At 39.7% G+C, this 21896-nt stretch overlaps 1 protein-coding gene across 2 annotated transcripts in view; it reads left to right on the top strand.

The window, feature by feature from the left end:
- Window positions 1-21896, top strand: part of SPIN1 (spindlin 1) — a 93970-nt gene that overhangs the window by 44933 nt on the left and 27141 nt on the right. For both annotated transcript variants that reach the window (XM_089662160.1, XM_089662161.1), the window contains exons 2-4: window positions 9635-9856; window positions 10725-10773; window positions 17018-17271. In XM_089662160.1, coding sequence (XP_089518286.1) covers window positions 9805-9856; window positions 10725-10773; window positions 17018-17271 — 355 coding nt within the window. In that variant the 5' untranslated portion in view covers window positions 9635-9804. The remainder of the gene's footprint in view (window positions 1-9634; window positions 9857-10724; window positions 10774-17017; window positions 17272-21896) is intronic.

Below are 21896 nucleotides of genomic sequence, written 5' to 3'. Positions count from 1 at the left end.
TATTGATCCATAGAGAACAGTATTATCTGGGCATCACTTGTTGCTGTGTGGACATATCCGCTTAAAAAAAGTGCACACCACAAAATTGTGCATATTGCGCATTTTTGCATGCACCAGAGCACTTCTAAGACTCCAAGCACACCAATCTGCTGGAATCAAGCTACAAAAGTAGTTAACATTTTTGAGCTTTGGGCATTTGGAGTGGAAATGTTAACCACACCACCATAGATTCCTTGATTATTATTTATTTTTTTTTTTTCCTTAACTATTTCAATACCGGGCAATTTTACACCTTCCTGCCCAGGCCATTTTTCAGGTTTCAGCGCGCTCACACTTTGAATGACAATTGCACGGTCATACAACATTGTACCCAAACTAAAATTTTATAATTTTCTTCACACAACTAGAGCTTTCTTTTGATGGTATTTAATCACCGCCGGGGTTTTTATTTTTTGCTAAATTAACAAAAAAAGACCATTTTGAAAAAAAAAAACACGTTTTTCTTTGTTGCTGTTATAAAAGTTTACAAATAAATAATTGTTCTTCATAGATTTAGGCCAAGATGTATTCTGCTACATGTATTTGATGAAAATAACCCAAATTAGGATGTATTTTTTATTTTAGGAAAGTTATAGAGTTCACAAACTATGGTATAGATCTGAAAATTGATCAATCCTGAAGTACTGACAGCCAATCTAATTTCTTGAGGTCCAAGAATGTCAGAACAGTACAGATATCCCCCAAATGACCCCTTTTTGTAAAGTAGACAGTCCGACGTACTTCATAAGAGGAATGGCGAGTTTTTTGAAGTTGTATTTTTTTTTTGTCATTTTTCGGAAAATTAAAAAAATGAAGAAAATTATTTTCACTTGGTACCGGCAACAGGGGCCGGTATTCAGATCTGTCATCGGCTGTGTCCGAGGTACACGGCCGGTGATAGATCGCGCCGTTGCGCGGCTCTGCAACCGCGCAAACTGTGCATGTGCGGGAGGACGCCAAATGGCGTACACCCTGGAAAGCTAATGCATTTTTGCAGCAGCCAAACGGCTATAGGCCAGGCGGCTAATGGTTAATGAGCGTTTTGGAGCTTCAAGTTCTGTGCTGCCAAATGCTCAGGTGTGAATGAGGTCTTAGTTAAAGGCTTTTTTTACTATGGGAATTTATGCGGTGTAAGTCCTCAAGCACACTTGACGATTTTACAGCGGCTGTTTTTGGCTTTTGACATTTTTTTTTCTACAGCTAGTAAACCCCCCACAGACTGTAAATGTGTTTTGGCTGGAAAAAACAACCCAGGACTAGTGGGTTTCTAGTGGAGTTTTTAACTGTAAAAACACTCTAACACTGCAACACCACAAACTGGCATTTTTGGATGTTTTTTTTTTTTCCATTTAAGAAATGGGCTGCAAAAACCGCTTATCATAAAGTATAACTTACAACAGAAAAGACACATCTGTAATATTCATTCCAATAAGGTACAGTCATGTAGAACATAAGTTAAGTACACATGAGCAAAGTAGGCAGGATGGTAGGCAGAGCAATAAGGCTACCAGCAGAAACACTGTCAATTAAATTGTGAATATTCCTTGGTCAGACATTAAATGTCTGAGTTTTCCCAAACATCTAATTTTTTTTTTTTGTCAGGTAAGTGCATCCTATCCAGTAATGTAAAGTGAATACGTTCCATGAGCATCACCGCATCGACTCTTTATATAATGGAGGCCGGTATCGTGGGCGACTTCCAATGACGGGCAATGGCTCATAGGGTTGAGACAGATGGTGTGAAATAGCCTCCGTCCATATTCCCGAGATATGGGCTCCCAGTAGGCAAGTCTGCATAAACAAATGCATCGGGGCATCAGCCCCAGCAGAGGCCACTGCAGAGATCTTACGCCATACCAATGAAAGGCCTGGACAGGCCCAAAATGTATGCACAAGGGTACCAGCTAGGCCACAACCCCAGATGCAAAGGTGTGGCATCTCTGGGAACGTGTAGCATAGAGGGTGTATAATGCCAACTGGTTAATACTTTAAGGTCCGTCTCACAGACAAAGATCTTAGAACTCTTCTTACGTATGTTATCCACCATGGAGTCCCAAACCTCTTCAGAGAAGGTGACACCACTATCAGCCTTCCCCCCCTTTTTTTTTTTTTTTTTATTTTGGATGTTTTTTTGACCAAAAAAAAAAATGTAAACGCCAATGCAAAAGCGATTAAAAAAACTGAAAAACAAGTTTTTAATGTGTCTTTACGCAGCTAACGTTCCCAGCGTTATCAAAACGTCCAGTGTTCATGAGGACTAATGGATAAGGAAATGTTCACAGAATTAACTGGAAGCGTTTCATTGATTTCTTGTACAGATCTATTAAAATGAGTGGGAATACTATTATACAGCTCTAGACAAGTTTGTTTGTCAATGTCAGAATTTTTTTTTTCCCTTAGATTAAAAAAGTATTTGGCATTGGTTATTTGTTCATATTTATTAAACAGACTTTTTGGTTTCAAGAGGGTTTTAAAGTAAAATAAATGAAAATGGTATGGACAAAGATGCCTTCTGCAGACTGCACGTCTCGGCTCTTTTCATAGATGGCTCGATGAAATTTAGATTGGATCTCGTAGAAGGCCACTTCAGAGTAGTCCAGTGTTTGTTTTTAGCCATTCCTGGGTGCTTTTAGTTAAGAGTTGGCACCTGTGCAGTACTGTGGCTAGGATTTCCCTGCAAACAGCCATCATGAAGTGAAGAATGGGAACGCATGAGGCAAAATTTCTGAGGTTATGTGCATGTGATGAGGGGGACATTGTACATGTAATTTCAGTTCCCCTTTTGGTTGTACAGTTATGTTCAAAATAATTGCGGTGGGGTTTTATAAAAGTGAGGTAAGGCTCAAAATTTTTATAACTGCTCTATAGATGGAAATGCATTGGGAACACTGCAGCCTTTTCCAAATCAAAACATTAAGAAAAATGTTTCAAATGTATTACTTTACAGAAAGTGAAGAAAAGTATATTAGGCTGTTCAAAAAATACTGTATAAACTGAAAAATGCATGAAGATTTTGCTTTTCTGTGAATCACTGAACTAATATTTAGTTGTATAAGCACTGTTTCTGAGAATTGCTGTACATCTGTGTTGCATGGAGTCAACCAACTTCTGGCACCTGTGAACAGGTATTCCAGCCCAGGACGATTGGATTCCACAATTTCTCTGCATTTCTTGGTTTTACCTCAAACCGCATTCTTTGTCACCCCACGTGTTTTCTATTTAGATTAAGGTCTGAGGGTTGGGCTGGCCACTCCATAACGTTAAACTTTTTGCTGTGTTTGGGGTCGTTGTCTTGTTGGAACACCCATTTCAAGGGCATTTTCTCTTCTGCATAAGGCTACATGACCTCCAAGTATTTTGATGTATTCAAACTGATCCATGATCCCTGGTATGCAATAAATAGGCCCAACACCGTAGTATGAAAAACATCCCCATATCATGATGCTTGTGCCACCATGCTTCACTGTCTTCACAGTGTACTGTGGCTTGAATTCAGTGTTTGGGGGTCGTCTGACAAACTGGCTGTGGCCACTAGACCCAAAAAGAACAATCTTGCTTTCATCAGTCCACTAAATGTTGCGCCATTTCTCTTTAGGCCAGTCAATGTGTTTTGACAAAACGTAACCTCTTCAGCACATGTTGTTTAACAGTAAGACTTTGCGGGGGCTTCTTGCCGATTTTAGCTTGGCTTCACATAGGCATCTTCTAATTATTACAGTACTCACAGGTAACTTTTATATCTTCTTTGATCATTGGCTGAGATTTTGGCTATTTTTCGATCCATTTGAATGGGTAGTTTACCGTGTGTTTGTTTTTTTTTTGTTTTTTTGTTCCCCCCCCCCCCCCCCCCATGTCTTTCTGGTTGCCATTTTAAAACCTTTTGAGATCATTTTAGCTGAGCAGCCAATCAGTTTCTGCACTTCTTTGTTTTCCCCTCTCCAACTTTTTAATCAAAGTATGCTGTTCTCCTAAACAGTGTCTGGAATGATCAATTTTACTCAATTTCAGAGAAAAATATTCTATACCCAGCATGTAAAACATTTGCTGCCCTTTGTCCCTAAATAATGGTATCCTGTTTTGACACCTGTTTTTTCACAGACTTGATGACCTCTTTAACTGAACTCCACACTATTATTTTGAATGCGCCTCTTTCTCTTAATGATTAATTTACACTGAATCAGCAGCATGCCTGTCATGACTGTTGGGTTTCTATTACTCTACTACACATAGTAAATTATTTGTCATGTAGAAATATAATTTATACCAAAATTATTAATCTGGTTGGTGATGTTGGACTGCTATTTATTATTATATTTTGAACACCACTGTAGGATCCCCTTGTCTAACAGTCCACTACAGATGTGCAGTGCAGATCCTGTTAATGCTAAAACCGCTCTTTTGCTGTTTAAACACTCCTTTCATTCCAGCTTAATTTTATTGTGTGATCATCTACTGCTCTAGTCTTCTGTCTCAACGTTTGCATCTGAACACCAAAGCTGTAAAAGGGTGGTGTTTGGGATTTTTTTTGTTTTTTGTTTTGTCATCCTATCAGCTTCAACAAGCCTTCTCTCAGAAGACCAGCAGTTTCTTGGTTTGTCATGTCTGGCACCAAGAATCTTTTCATATTTAACCACTTCAATACCAGGCACTTTACCCCCTTCCTGCCCAGGCCAATTTTCAGCTTTTTAGTGTTGTCAGACTTTGACAGTTGTGCGGTCATGCCATACTGTACCCATAAAAAAATATTTTTTTTTCACACAAATAGTGCTTTCTTTTGGTGGTATTTAATCACCACTGAGTTTATTTTTTGCTAAATAAACAAAAAAAACCTGAATGCCCCCCAAATTACCCATTATTATTTTTTTATTTATTTTTTTGACAATACAGTCCAAGGTACCGTATTTTCTGGCGTATAAGACGACTTTTTAACCCATGGAAATCTTCTACAAAGTCGGGCGTTGTCTTATACCCCGGGTGTTGTGCTGAAACCATACTGGTAATTCCGAGCTGACGCTTCTGCGCATATCTTCAGCAGCAGTAGACTATCGCCGATCACCATTCATAGCACAGAACTGCATGGAACGTCAACAAGGTCGGATGCAGCAGTTGAGTGCTCGATTGATCGTGACTGAAACTGTGACATGCAGAGAAGCGTCAGGGATACACATCGGGTAGCGGCAAGATTAGTATGCCCATGAAGATGTGTATCCCTGACGCTTCTGCACGTGTCACAGTTTCAGTCACGATCAATCGAGCACTCAACTGCTGCATCCGACCTTGTTGAATTGACCCCTTCGTGGCAATTTCTTAATGCTTAGCTAATTACCGTATTTCATTATAATAATAATAAATGTCTTCACTGTGGCAGTTCTGTGCTAACTACGGTACCGCTCGGCTCATCTTGGAGATAGGGAGGGCTGGGCAGGCAGGGAGAGCTGACCCACCCAATCCAAGCAGGCTTTGTATGCAGTGTGCACAGAAAATACATTGCTTGCCGTGATTGGTTGGTTGTTGTATACTGGGTTAGATTGGCGATTCTGAGGGAAGGCAGGGGGAAGCAGGAACATCTGCACTTCAGCCAATTCTAATGTTGGAACAGCGCATCTCTAATGAATTTTGGTGTGCATCTTATTTGTGCTGAAAAAACAGTCTGTCTGGTGAGCAGATACATGTGGTGGTTCATACAGTACAGCACCAGTATCTGTACCGGTTCATACAGTACAGCACCAGTACATACAGTACAGTATACAAATGGATAACAGTCAAGACCCCAGCATGGCTCCACCAGCAAGAAGGAAATATGAAGCCAGTTTCAAACTTAGTTGTAAACTTTGCCATGGAACAAAATAACTGCTGCTGCAAGACAATATGGAGTAACAGAAAAGATGGTTCAGGACTGGAAAGCAAATGAAAAAGCATGAAAGAGTATGCCATGGGGTAAGTGTGCATTAAGAAGAGGCACCCCACATAGGCCAGAACTCGAAAAACATGTAGCAGACATGGTTAATGAGCATCGCCAAAACGGTTATATAGTGACACGAAATAAAATAAGTTTGTTTGCACTTCAGTGGGCCAAATCTAACCCAGATCACAGCAACAGATTTAAGGCCACAGTATCCTGGTGTACTAGATTCTTGGAAAGGCAAAATATAACACTGAGGCAAAAGATGAAAATTGCACAAAAATTACCTGCAGATCTTGATGCCAAAGTAAATAGTTTCCATCTATACGTAATACAACAGCGCAATAAACATGGCTATGCGTTAAGTAGTATCGGAAATATGGATGAAACTCCAATGAATTTTGATATGGTTGGAAATAAAACTGTCCATCCGAAAGGTGAAAAAACAATTTTAATTAAAACAGGACATGAGAAGTCCAGTTTTACAGTGGTACTAGCATGCACAGCTGATGGCGCCAAACTGAGACCAATGATTATTTTTAAAAGAAAAACAATCCCGAAACTCAAGTTCCCTGTTGGTTGTTTTGTACATGTGAATGAAAAAGGCTGGATGGATGAAGAAGGGATAAAGCTATGGCTTCATAATGTATGGAGCAGGCGACCAGGTGGACTTATTCAAAAACGTAGTCTACTGGTGTGGGATATGTTCAGGGCTCATTTTAACTCCCAGCACCAAGCAAAGGCTTGCAAGAATAAACACAGATGCTGCAGTTATTCCTGCAGGATTGACATCGTTGGTACAGCCACTGGATGTGTGCCTAAACAAGCCATTTAAAGATCGCATTCGAGAACAGTGGAATGAGTGGATGGTTAGCGGCGAAAAGTCAGTCACAAAAGGAGGAAACGTGCGTTCTCCACAGTTGGATGTTTTGTGCAAGTTTGTCATAAAAGCCTGGAATGATATTGATGCAGAAACGGTAATCAAGTCTTTCAAGAAGTGTGGCATATCAAATTCATTATGTGGTATGGAGGATGACTACTTGTGGCAAGATGAAGAGGAAGCCGAAGCTGAGACCACACCATCTGATACGGAATTAGATCCATACGATGACTGCCTTACAAATGTATCACAAGATGTCATTGATGTACTTATGATATCAGATGACGAACAGGAGGATTTTGAAGGCTTTTAAAGGGAAACTGTCACACCAGCAAAACCTTGCAGTTATGATGGGCGTTGCTGACTCGCCAGGAACTTGCCCAGCACTTGCTCTCTCTCTATTGTTTATCTTCTTCCTATCATCATCAGTTCCAGTTTGGTTGACTGCTTAGAAAACAAACAGCATGGCAGCTCCCATGGGTTTATTGTCTTATCCTTCCTTTCAGCTGTAGAGTGAATTAGGAAAAGTTTAATCCACTTGCACTGTTTTATGTTTGCATGTTTTGATGACAAACAGCCTTATGTTTATAAGTGACAGTTTTCCTGCTAGGTATCTGTATGTCATAAGCATTTAAATTAAAATTACCATATTGAAATCAAATCTGATGTTTTTTAATTTTTATTTGGTGTGCGTTGGAAGAGGGGTAGTCTTATATGGCGAGTATAGCCCAAACCCTATATTTTAACAGGAAAAGTAGGGGGTCGTCTTATACGCCGGAAAATACAGTATTTTAGTAAGAGATATGGTGAGTTTTTTGGAGGTTGTGATTTTGTTAGTTTTTTGCAAAATGTAGACATTTAAAAAAAAAAAACAAAAAAAAAAAATTCAAATTTTTTTTACTTACCAGTCCAGTACAGTGTTATTGTATAACTGGTGTCACGGAGATCAGGGACATAACTAGTGACCAGTATGTGTAAAATAATTTAAGTGATGATATATATATATATATATATATATATATATATATATATATATATTTCTATTTATTTATATTTCTATTTATTTATTTTTTAGCACTGTGACCAAAGCAATACAATACAATGTTACATAGTAACATCGAACTATTCTGGGCAAGTGATCAGGATTTTTTTTTTTTTTTTTTTTACACACACGATTGCTAATACCAATGTATTTCATTGATATTTGCTATCATTGTTACTGAATGAAACTGATTAATTCAGTCTTTTGTTGTGATTGGGCAAAGCTCAGATGGGCTGTGATTGGCCCTGTCTGTACCATGTAACTGCTTTGACCAATCACAGCGAACAACACAATTGTATACAATGGATGGCATGAAAGGTGATTGGTCACATGACACTGGCAGTGGTTCGGTGGTGTGATATGTCATCGGCTGTCCCGTGGACACAGCTGGTGACCGATCAGACCGCTGCTCAGCTCCTTTTGACAGGATGTCTTATAACGTACAGTCACAAGGAGTGTCCCGCCCAGCTTACAGCGGATTGACTGCCGGGCGGGACACTCCTCCTTCTGACTGGACGTCCTATAACATCCTGTCAAAAGGAGCCGCACAGCAGTGTGATCTGTGAAAGTGGTTGGCCCTGTAGAGTTATGGGACCTGTCAAGTGTCCCAGAAGACTGCAGGGGGGAAGGAACTTCTGGCTCCGGTACCTGTCAAAACCAGGTACCTGCTCCACCCCCCAAAGTGCAAAATGTGCCAGTGAAGGGAGCAAGCAAGCAGAGCCTCCCCTTTTGGGAAGTCTAGTTTTTTTGTTTTTTTTTTGTTTTTTTGACATGTGAGCAATGATTCTTATGTCTAGTGGCCATAATGCTGTATTTTTTCTGAATGAGGCATCTTAAAAAGAAAAAAAAAAAAATACTGCATCATGGCCAGCTGATAATGCAGAAATCCTCAAGGATAGGAGTGGATGCTTGTAACACTCGCCTAACAACAATTTTTTCTATAAATGGACTTCTTGGAGTATGTGAAATATCTACCCCTATGTTTAGACATATTGGAGGGGAATTCAGTAAAGCTGCTGCGTTACTTTTCCGGCATTAATTCCTCTTGTTTCTGTATTGCACTAAATTCATGAAGCATTTGCTACACTTTGATTTTGATAGACTCCTGCACCAAGTTGTAAAACCAACTCCGTTTTGGCGTACAGAGAGAGAAACTGGCTCAGACAAATTCTTGCGAAAGTGTCTCAAGTGCATTCTAAAAGTGGCGCAGCATGAGCCAAATTCAAGTACAAGCTTTACACCGGTACATGAATTTGGCTTATTTGTCACTACTTTTACAACACATCAAACACTTTGCAAAATCTGTCTGCGCCAGTCTATATGAATTCTGTGAGGAGTCTGCTTTGTAGCGCTGCTTTAAATTTGTTAGACACCTGGCTTCCCCGGGATTCTTCAACACAACCATCCGTTGCCAATAAACGATTTGATTGGGAATTGGCTCAATTGGCACTTATGCAAATAAAGCAGTGTCACAGCATATAGGACATACTGAATTTTTGGCTCCCAGCTTGTGTTTTTTGTTGTGTTCTCAAAATGTGTTAAAAGGATTTAAATGAAATCTGATCATAAAAAAAATCCACGTAAATGTAATATTCACATAACTGGTAACTGTATGGAAAATGTTAATCTGTACTGGTTGTCATTTTTTTAAATTAAAAAAAGTAACATTTGACTGCATAGACTGCAGATTTTTTTAGTGGATGATGGTATTTTTTGGTATTTCAGAATGACATTTAGTGTTGTATTTATAGTATTTTTCTTTTTTTGATAGGCAAAACTATTCTTTGACAAGAAAATTTTTAGGCTGACACAGATCTTCACCTGCAAGGTGAAAAGAAAGGGATCCGTTTCATGTGTATGGAAACCACTACACCAAGCTTGGGAGTGACCAAAACTTTCTCCATAGCTTGGCAGCTTTGCTGCCCTCTCATATACAGATGAATGAAGACTCCATTTGGAAAGGCGGCCACTCAGCGATCAAGAGCTGATGCAGGTAAAACTTCATCACATGTCCTAAATCAAAATTGATATAAAAATCTTATCCCTTATGCAGGAATTCAGCTGTACCCTGTTTGGTTGAAATCGTGTGTGTGGTGGTGTGTTTTTTTTTTTTTTTTTTTTTTTTTCTTTTACATGTCTAGAACAGTACTGCTTGCTGTGCGGTCATGTGGTATTCTCCTTGCTCTTTGCTAGTCTAAGGGAATACAGTAGGAGGGGCTGAGATTCCGTTTGACGTATGTGAGTTACGATCTCTGCTGCCTTCATATCACACAGCAGCAGTCCTAGTAGTAAGCAGTAAAACCGCATTCATATCTTTCCATCTTTCAATTTTATTACTTTCCTAATCGCTGAAAAGTCATAATGCATCGTAGTTCTCTAATTAAAATAGAACTGTTGGCAAAACTTCTTCTTTTTTTTTTTTCCCCTCCATTCTGGTTAGAGTTAGGGTTATAATACCTGTCCTTTTTAATACAGGACAGGAAGTGGAGAAGTCTCTCCAATGACATAAAGAGTGAGAGGAAATACCTGCATACCTTGGGGACCCCGGGTCACGAGAACTAGTGTCCCCATTGGAAGAGTTCCACTCTTACTTTTCTAGGAACTACACAATTTGGGGTTTCTTTTTCCTTTCGCTTTCAATGATAATGGTAAACAGGACAAAAGGAGAGGATAAATCTCCCTAATGGGAACACTGAAAGCCATAAAATCCTAAATGTGTTCCAATTCATCTACACTCTGTCCAAAACCGAAAAGCGTTGCCTTTAGTTATACTTTAAGTCTCAGTGAAGTTCTGGATGATTATTTCGGTTGAGACTTAGATGCATCTTAATTTTTTTCTTTTTTTTTCTTTTCTTTTCTAGCACATGCAGGTGTCTCAGCAAATATGATGAAGAAAAGGACCTCTCACAAGTAAGTATGGAAAGGTATTAAAAAAACCTGAAATGGTAATACTGCTCTGAAGGATGTCTGGATTATATCCTGGGTCACTGGTCCCTACAGACTTTTCAGTTTCAGAAATATTACCTACCTTTTTTTTTTACGTGTGTTTTGATGACACAATTCAAGACCGACATATAGGGAATCTGGGACCAATTTTGTTTCAGCTGGAGCACAGCCAACCAGCTTTAACCTTTCCTTTTCTAAACTGTGTGAACAGAAAATGTCCAATGTGCAGATACCTCCCCCACTTACCACTCCACATCCACAGGGACAATCACTACTTCCTGCACTCCCCTACTTACCACTCCACATCCACAGGGACAATCACTACTTTTTGCACTCCCCTACTTACCACTCCACATCCACAGGGACAATTACTACGAGGTTTCTAAACATTTTTCTAACGACCACGTGCCCCCTGAACCCTGTTCCGTCGCCAATGCTACGGTCACCCTCTGACTTTATCCTACACTCTAACTCACATCTTCAATCTCCTCTCTTCCGGCATCTTCCCCAATTCTCTAAAACATGCTCTAGTCGCCTCCTTACTTAAAACGCCCTCACTAGACCCCACCAATCTTAACACCATACGACCCATCTCCTTACTCCCCTTTTCCTTTACACTTCTTGAAAGTCTGGTCTACAACCTGCTGAGCAACCTCACTGAATAACCTTGATCCCCTTCAGTCTGGATTATGCTCTCCGCACTCCACCGAAACAGCTCTCCTCAACTTACAAACTATCTATTAACTGCTAAAACCAATGGACACTCTTCTGTACTCTTAGACCTATCTGCTGCATTTGACACAGTGGACCACTTCCTCCTCCTTCAAAAATAATCGACTCCTTTGGTCTCTGTGACTGTGCTCTTCGTTGATTCGTATCCTATCCCACCGCACCTTAATTGCCACAATTGTCTACTTCATCTTCTCCTCTTCCTTTCTCCGTTGGGGTTTCCCAAGGTTCTGTTCTGGGACCCCTCCTATTCGCAATATACATTTTATTCTCTGGGTCAGTTGATTGCCTCCCATGGCTTTCAATACCATTTCTTTGCTGTTGACACTCAAATCTATCTCTCTACCCCTCAGCTCACTCAATCGGTCTCCTCATGCATCACTAACCTACTAACAGACCTATCAGCCTGGAAGTCACACCATTTCCTGAAAATCAATCTATCCAAAACTGAGCTCATATTTCCTCTCCTACGTGCCTCTTCCCCTGGTTTTCTCTGTAAAAATAAATGGCTCAGCCATCAACCTGTCACCACGTACCAGTTTGCTAGGTATAATCCTGGACTCTGAACTATCCTTTTGGTCCCACATCCAATCGCTGTCCACTGCAACATCCCCAAGATACGCCCCTTCCTAACCAATGACACCACAAAGCTTCTAACTCACTCCCTGGTCATCTCCCGCCTTGACTACTGCAACTCCCTCCTCACTGGTTTAGCTTTGCATAGGCTATCCCCCCTCCAGTCCATCAAGAATGTTGCCTCCAGATTCCTCCACCTTAAACTGTACAGTGTCTGCCACCCCTCTTTGCCAGTCCCTCCACTGGCTCCCACTCACCCAATGAATAAAATTCAAGATACTTACTACAACTTCCATCCACTACTTATCCCCTAGTTAAATCACTAACCTGGTCTCAAAATACCAAGCAAATCGTCCTTCGTTCCTCCCAAGACCTCCTGCTCTCTAGCTCCCTTGTCACCTCCCCCCATGCTTGCCTCCAGAATTTCTCCAGAGCTGCTCCCATCCTTTGGAACTCCCTTCCCCAATGTATCCAACTATCTCCATCTCTGTCCACTTTTAGACAATCCCTGAAAACACATCTCTCTTCAGAGAGGCCTATCCTGCCAGCACCTAACAGCTGTACATGTATTTTGTCCATCAGCCCGTCCCTCACAGTTAATACCTTTTTGTATCTCTTGACCCTCTTAGATTGTAAGCTCTAACGAGCAGGGCCCTCTGGATCCTCCTGTATTAATTTGTATTGTAATTCTACTGTCTGTCTTTATGTTGTAATGCGCTTTGTATAAATTGTTGGCGCTATAAAAATCCTGTATAATAATTTTTAAAAATTAAATGGTAGTAGCTAACTGGCACTTTTTATTAAAACTTTATTAAACCAAAAATGTATTCTATTGCAGCTTACATGTCACTAGATGAGATGCTTGCATACATTTTTTTTTTCCCTCTGTATTCACCTGGTTATTTGGCCAGTAACACTGCTCCTGTATTAGTGAAACCCCGCTTTGGAGGAATGAGCAGCACATCAGACAGGAGCATTGTCAGTCTGAGAGGAAGTTGTGTTCAATTAGATTTAAATACAAATAACAAATTGAAGCCAAACTCCAGCTAACGCTTTGGAATCAGCTACAGCAAACATATTTTTCTTTTGGGATAAAGTATTTACCTGAATAAATAAAAGCTAGACCTCTGGAAGGTTTTACCCCCTTCGTGACCAGAGCATTTTTATTTTGCTATTTAGCATTTTGTAGCTATTTTAGCAACGCTATTCAGATGAAATTTATATCGTTTTTTCACACAAATAGAGCTTCCATTTGGTAGTATTTATTCACTACAGGGTTTTTTTTTTTTTCGCTAGATAAATGAAAAAATAAAATTTTCTGCAATCTTTCTTCATAAATTTAGGCTAAAATGTAGTCTGCTACATTTCTTTGATAAAAATAACCCAAACCCATGTACATTTAGTATGTGTGAACGCTAGTCTACAAGCTAAAGGTATATATTTGAAAATTGATCAGTCAAAATAGACCAAGGTATTTAGTAAGCACGGCAAGATTTTTTTTTTTGTCACAAATGTTTGGATATTTTAAATTTTTGCTTTTTTTTTTTTTTCTTTCCCCACAATTTTACTTAAAAAAATAAATAAAAAAATGAGTGGTGTGACTGTGATCAGGGATACTGGTGACCGTATGTGGTTTAAAATATATATATATATATATATATATATATATATATATATATATATATATATATATATATATATTTTTTTTTTTTTATTTATATTTATTTTTTTTTTCTTCTCCACACACAGTTTCAAGTTTAGTTTTTACTAGGGGCAAAGCAGCTCCTAGTTCACTAGTCTGTCTTTAAAGTGGAACAAAGCTCTCCTATCTGCCAAGGTGCCATCTCAGTCTCTGTTTAGGTCTGCAGTTGCCATTTTGTTGCATACATGACCAGCTATGACACCAGCTGTTTGAGGGCTTGAAAGATTGGCTGACAGCTTGCATAACCTCACTGGCAACTGTGATCCTTCTCACCAGTGGCATGCCTTGACTGTAGGATGCGCTGCACATGTGTTTGGTATACAGAATATAGATAAAACCATTATGTTTAAGGATTTAGTAACATTTTATTCAACAGTTTTTTTATAATGGGCTTTCTTTTGTGAAACAAATCACTGGGTGCAGGCAAAAATCACGTATATGTATGTAATTTTGCCGCCCCCCCCACTGTGTCCACTGGTATCAGATCCTGGTACTCATTCATAAAAGCTGTGTTTCTAGGCTGAGTGTGGCCCACAGTTGTCACATGGTACCTGGGCCAATCGCAGCACCCAGTACCTTGTGATTAGCCACTCACAGAATGTAAACCATTCATGACAATTGAAAACTTTGGTGTTACAAAGATCTTCATTGTAATGACAAAAAAAAATTCCTGATCACCCTCTGAGTAGTACAGTGTTACTATGGTGATGGCGACCCTGAACTACTCTGTAAGTGCTGCCCGAGAGTGTCAGACACTGAGCATGCACAGCTGCAGCCCTTCTGCCCCGGAGTTTACCAATCGCTTTCTTAAGCAAGCCCTGCTGCTTGCCTGTAGCAGGGCTAAATGTTAGGATAATCAACCTGCCCGGCGCCCAGAACTGCATGTCCCGGGCATCGGATGATAGGATTTGCACATCCTTGCAGCGTGTGTGTAAAAATAAGTGAAAAAAACCAAGTGGTTAAAGTCATTTCTTCGTTTTCAAAATCTAATTGTGACAAACTACAACTTAAAAAAAAAACTTGTCTTGCCTCTTACTAAATGCCCCACCGTCTATTTTTTCAAAAAGGTCATTTTGGGGTGAGTTTTGTACTGTCCTAGAAGTTTAGGGCCTCAAGAAATGAGAGAGGCTGTTGGTACATAAGCATTGCTCAATTTTCAACTATCTATACCATAGTTTGTAGAGTCTATAATGTTCATGCAAACTAATTACTATACACTTATTGGGATTTTTTTTTTTTACCAAAAATTTGAGTTTTGAAATTTGAATTCATTGGATATGTTCTAAAACAAAGTAGAAAATATATATATTTTTTTATTTATATTGCAAAAATAAAACCATCTCTATTTGGGAATTTAATTTGTGTACAGCATTGCATGACCGTGCAATTGCCAGTTTAAAGGATAAATTCGCCTTTTTACAAAAAAAAATTTTTTTTTTTTCTTGCAGGTAAAATGTGATTTTACTATGTTTTAGGAGCCTGGGAAGAATTACACCAGTGATCAGCAGATCATTGATGCCATTCAGGTTTCATGCAGACAGTAAGCGTAATCTGTCTGCTTGTACCTCATACAACCTGGCAGTTTTAAACTGATAGGAAGAATCCATGAACTACCCCAGTGCTCCACAGCGCTGTGGTAGTTCATTTGAGAACTACAAGCTGATAGCCGCAAAAGCTGTCCGGACTTGTAGTTTCCCATTCACAGAACTCTGTGAATGATTTTTTTTTTTTTAAATTGTGACAGCTAGCAGGGGGAGAAGATCCCCTGCTAATTGTCACTTCGGGGGGGCTGGTCGTACAGTAACATGTTACACCATGAATATAAGGTGAACTTATCCTTTAAAGTAGTGCAGTGCCAAACAAAAAAAAAAATGCCTGATAATGGAGATAAAAACTTCTGGAGTGCAAGTGGTTAAAATACCTCCTTTTACATTTTCACTTTTAGTCACTTTCTTTGCAGTTTTTGTCGCAGGGATGCGCATATTAACTTCAAGACTGTGCATATATTTACACATCCTTATTGGGATGTGGTGCTATCAGGATCATGGCTGCAGCTGCCCCCCTCTCCTAACCCAAAACATGGAACAAAATACATGGAAATGATGAAAGAAAAGCTAATAAAATCTGCAAGAAACCTTGTGTTTTAACAAGTAAATAACACCCAAGTATTAAGCCAAAACTAGAAAAGAATTGCCTAAAATAACAATGTTAATATCCAGGAATGGCTCAGTCAGATCTGAGTCAGTCCGGATCTCAATCCAGTAGAGAATTTGTGGCTGGACATTTGAGCTTTGAGCATTTTTGGTAGGAATAATAGGGAGATATTGCAGTGTTCAGGTTTGCAAAGTTAATAGACCTACAGTATTCGCACATAATTAAAGTTATACATTCTACGAAAGGTGCATCTGCAAAATTTTAACTTAGAAGGGGGTGTTTATGCATTTATTAATTTTTTTTCATTGTAATGTAATGTTTTTTTTATTTTTTAATTTTAAATTGAAAGAATGACTAATGACTTAATGGATTAGTTCACCTTTTGTAACATGTTACACCTGTATTTAAGGGGTAACATGTTACTTTGGAGCAGGCAACCTCTTCTGTGACAGTGGGCAGGGTTTCCTTTCCCCATGTCCGCTGTCACATTTCAAAAACAGAATGGCGGTGTGGGGCTCTGCTGACAGTCGCATCCTTCATGCAGAGTTCTGTGAATGAAGGAACTAAAAAGTCCCATATGCCACCATGGCAGACCGCTTGTAGTTCTCAATGAACGGTGAGCGTCCTTGTAGTTCATTGATACTTCCTGCATTTCAGTAACGGTCTGCCCATATGGGAGGTGAGTACTGAGTGTTTGCAGGAGCATGACATTGCACCCACAATCTACTGATAATGGGTGCAATGCTTTGCAGGGTGCAATGTAAAAAAAATAAATAAATAAATGCTATTCTTTTTTTACCTGCAAAATCATGTGCGTTTTTTATTTATTTTTTACAAAGGTGAACTTGGCCTTAACTTTGTTTTTACACTGCTCAATAGAAATGCAATGTTCTATTTCAACAAAAATGAAGACTTACAAGGGCATGAATACTTTAATAGCTACTTTTTATCTTGTTAACCTTTTTGGGTTAATGCAAGTAAAGCTAAGCATTGATCTGTATTTGAATGTTTTCCCTGTAATTTAGGGTAAATTTATTCTGCTTTCAGGAAACATCGCAATAACATGGGACCAAGCAAACCGATTTCTCAGCCAAGGCGAAACATCGTTGGTTGCAGAATACAGCATGGCTGGAAAGAGGGTAGTGGCCCTATAACGCAGTGGAAAGGAACTGTTCTAGACCAAGTACCAGTCAACCCTTCCCTTTATCTTATAAAGTATGATGGGTTTGATTGTGTTTATGGACTTGAACTTCACAAGGATGAAAGGGTATCTGCTCTTGAAGTTCTTCCAGACAGAGTTGGTGAGTACTGCAAGTCATTTAAAATTCAGAGTGCTTATATCCATGAAATCTGCACAACAGTCCGTCAGCAGATAGGTCTACTTTAATCTAGAAGAATGTGCAAATTCACTATTGACAGAAGCATTGAAGCCAAAGAAATGTGTATGATGGGCAGTCTACTCGTATTGGAGAATTCAGCAATATTGTCTTCCTTTTTTTTTTTTTCTTTTTAGGACTGATTTACCTTAAAGTGAAACTATAGTCTTGTTTGCTATTTTTTTAGTATGTAATATGTTGCAGCTTACCATTTCTTAGGTGTGATGTTTGCGTTCATTTTCTTTAGAAGGTTGTGGACACAATGGACAGCTTTTGGAGAGGTAAACCACAGCGGTTTCCTCTTGGCACCTGTCTGTTCCGGCTGCGGTAGGGGGTGGTGTGGTGCGCAATTCAGCACATCACACAACGCCTTTCTTTTTCTCACTGATCTTTTTATTTGGCATGTACAGAAGTACACCTCATTCATGTCACTGTATAGATACGCTGCTGACAGTGACATGCAGTCCTTTATTGTGCACTGCAATGCAGATGCAGCATGGCTCAAGGCTGTATATTGGCAGTGTGAATGGGACACACAGAAAACAATTGTTACCTTTATGTCCTTGTGGTGACCATCATTTTACAATGCAGTAAAATGACGACCACTGCGCATAGTATGAATACATCCTTAAGCTTGCTTTCTTCTGTTCATCTGGTGATTCAGCCAGCAAGTCTGAACAAGATATCCAGTAGAATCAGATTAGACAAACCATTTAACACTAACAAGGGTGCTTACAATGATCAGTTTTTATTTATGTAAAACCTGATTATAAATTAACTGTAACTGGTTTAAAGTATTAGCTGGAGTTTAGCTTCAATTTTAGTATATCTAAATCTGCTAGTACATAAAACACTCCCCTCCTTCCAGACTGACAATTCTGATGCCCAAAGGTGCCCCATGTGCTCATTAATCCAGAGCGGGAGCACTACTACAGGAGGTGTTACTGGCCAGATCACCAAACAAAAAAAAAACAAAAAACACATTAGCCACTGCTTGGAAAGCTGCAATATATTACATTTTTGGTTTTGAGTTTCAGGGATGTGTGAATTATATCACCTGATACTCTGGACATGCAGTTCTAGGCTTCAGGGCAGATGTTTTTTATTTAGTTTTTTAGTTTACCCTGCAGCCCTGAGCAAGCAGTGATCCATGCTACACTGGCAAAGCTGGCTGGGAGCGCATGGGAACACTGCAAGTAGGGCTCTGCTCAACGCCCTGGGGATTCTCCGGTGTGGTTCCTACTGCAGCAGGGGTCTTCTGTGGCTGCTTGTCTGGGTTGAGTCTCCCCATGTGCACCCTCCATACCAACAAATCCCACAAACTCCAAGTCTTGTTGCAAAGGGTCTGAATACTTATGCCAATGTGATTTCAGTTTTTCCTTTTTCATAAACTTGCACACAATTCTAAAATTCTGTTTTCACTTTATTATGTGGTACTGAGTGAAGATTGAGGGGAAAAAAAATGAATTTAAACAACTGTTTTATCAGGCTGTAACATAAGTATTTACTTTTTTTTTTTTTTTTTTCATATTCAGTGGAATACACTCGCAGGTTTTGTATTGAGACAACTTAGAGATTTATTTGTCAATGTTTCGACAAGACACTGCAAGAAACATCGACCAATAATTCTGTTGCTTCGATACAAGACCCTTGAGTACCTCTTTATTACACAAACAAGGGGCTACATTATGAAATTGGACTATTGACTGTTCCACAAGCTGGATCACTTGTACCTAATTGGAAATTTTATGTTTATTAATCAGTCATAATGGAACTTAGAATGCATAATAAAAATGCATGCCAATAAATGTGACATTTGTTACAGAAAACCCCCTTTTCCGTGTACCACCAACTATGTGGGACTTCTCCAAATGAAATAAATATATCCACAAAGCATTACTGGGGCAAAAAGGTGATTAATTGTTTGTCTTGGGTGTTGGGTCCTTTTTGAGGAATTAGTTTCCACCAAGACAGAACGGCTACGCACGAAGCAAGCTGATGAACAAAACATAAAGATTGCCCCAAATGCATCAAAGGTGGATTAGAGTGGTGGAAATGATATGGTAGTTTGTTCCAGTAGTATCCAAGGGATCATATTTCATTTGTAAGTGTTCTGTCTGATGGCCATGCTGTGCATACATGTGCCACTTTGAGTGCATGCAGATCCTATTGCCATATCTCTCCTTTTTCTACATCAAATATACGATGAGAACAAAGGACGTCCATTTGGCTGCACTCCAAACAATCCACTTTATTGGACCAAGATAAAACCAATACAGGCAGTGGAAATACAGCGGGGGACTGGCAGGTAAACGCTAACACCTACAGGAGGAGTTGTGCTGGATATTGGGAGTCTCTCTCTACCTTGAGCAGCGGTAATACATATCAAATATGATCCTCTTGGCATTACGTTGGCTCCCTGCTGCCTCACAGATTGCATTAATCCTTTCTGCTCTAGCATTGCTTTTGAGTACCATTGTGGGCAGTCTTTAACTCTGTACAGTAAGATGGATCTTCAGAATTCCTGAAGCCTGGTCAGCTTGTGTTTCGCTAAGTGGTTTTTTTTTTTTTTTTGGGGGGGGGGGTGTCTTGTCCCCTTCAATGGATTTGACGATAGTCCAATCTTGCAGCACTCTGTTTTCCTAAACCCTTCAGGTGTTGCTCTGTCTTCGGTCTTTACCTAGGGACGAATTCTCAGCTACTATATCTGAGTTTATGGAGGAAATTGCAGCAATGATGGCAGACTCAGAATGCAGTAACAGCAAGCATGCTTCCACTCACTGTCCTACAGAGTCTCTCTAAATTTCCCGGGCTGCAGAGATACCCGTTTCGTTAGCATCTATAGTTACTAGCTTCAGCCCCCCCCCCCAAAAAAAAGGCCCCAGGCCAGTTAAGACTTTTTCAGTTCATGGATGTACGAGCAAGCAGATATACTGACAGGTGGAAGCAATGAACTACACGTCGATAGCTGCTAAGGCTGTCAGGACTTGTAGTTCATTCACAGAACGCTGTTTTTGAAAAGTGACAGCTTGTACAGGGAGCTTCTCCCTATACTGCTTTCACAGGGAGGAGGGCAGTGGTTGCAGCATTTGAAACATGTTCCCAAAGGTGAACTTATCCTTGGAATTGTGGACCTGGCCATTTCTGGTCTTCACAAGACTCCGGTTCCTGTTGAGAACATCCCCATGTTTAACCACTTCCATACAGGGCACTTTTACCCCCTTCCTGCCCAGGCCAATTTTCAGGTTTCAACGCTCTTACACTTTGAAGGACAATTGCGTGATCATGCAACACTGTACCTAAACTAAAATTTTGTAATTTTCTTCACACAACTAGAGTTTTCTTTTGGCGGTATTTAATCACCACTGGGGTTTTTATTTTTTGCCAAAATTAACAAAAAAAAAGACCGAAAATGTTGAAGAAAAAAACATGTTTTTCTTTTGTTTCTGTTATAAAAGTTTGCAAATAATTGTTCTTCATAAATTTAGGCCAAGACGTATTCTGCTACATGTCTTTGGTGAAAATAACCCAAATTAGTATTTATGATTTAGTCTGTAGGAAAGTTTTTTATAGAGTTCAAAAACTATAGGATTTATCTGAAAATTGATCGACCCTGAAGTACTGACCGCCAATCTAATTTTCTTGAGCTCCAAGAATGGCAGAACAGTACAGATATCCCCCAAATGACCCCTTTTTGCAAAGTAGGCAGTCTGCTGTATTTCATAACAGGCATGGTGAGTTTTTTTAAAGTTGTAACTTTTGTCATTTTTTTGGAAAATGAAGAAATTTAAAAAAATGATCTTCACTTACGGTCACCAGTGCAGTACAGCGTCATCATTTAACTGGCATGGGGGTGATCAGGGACACTGACTGGTGACAGTACGAAAAAAAAAAATAGAATTTTTTTTAATTATTTGAATAGATTCAGAGTTTTTTTTTTTTTTTTTTTTTTTGTGTGTGATTAGCTGTGATTTCGCAATGGCTAATCACATGGCACAGCTGGGCTGTGATTGGCCCAGCTTGTGCATGTTATCACTGTGACCATTCACAGCTAGACAGACTTGTATACAATGGATGGCATGAAAGGAAGCCATCCATTGTATACAACTGTCTTGTGACCTGTTGTGATTGGTCACATGGTACTGGCAACGGGGCCGGTAGACAGATCTGTCATCGGCTGTGTCCGAGGTACACGGCCAGTGAAAGATTGCACCGCAGCGTGGCCCTGAGGGCATGAGCAATGTGCGCTCGTAAAAGGAGGCCATATGGCGTCCACCTGGAGGGACGTCTGTTCCTGTATAAATCCTAGCCCCACAAGTCCTGCAAATCCATGTCAAAGTGGGATGGAGGGATACTAATTGGCCTTTGTGGCCATCTGGTTCCAGGTCATTTCAGACATCTGCATTCAGAACATTGTATCTATAGGCTACAAGTTGGAATTTCAATCTTTGCCTCAACACCGCTTCATGCTGACAAACTTGCCAGCCTCTCCTCAAAGATTTGTGGACTTTGCTGATCTGGCATAGCTTCCTTATCAATGGTTATTAGTG

This window comes from Staurois parvus, unplaced genomic scaffold (genome assembly GCF_062004578.1).
Source record: "Staurois parvus isolate SC_StPar_1 unplaced genomic scaffold, SC_StPar_1.0 ptg001432l, whole genome shotgun sequence".
NCBI lineage: Eukaryota > Metazoa > Chordata > Amphibia > Anura > Ranidae > Staurois > Staurois parvus.
This window is presented reverse-complemented; position numbering and strand designations above follow the sequence as displayed.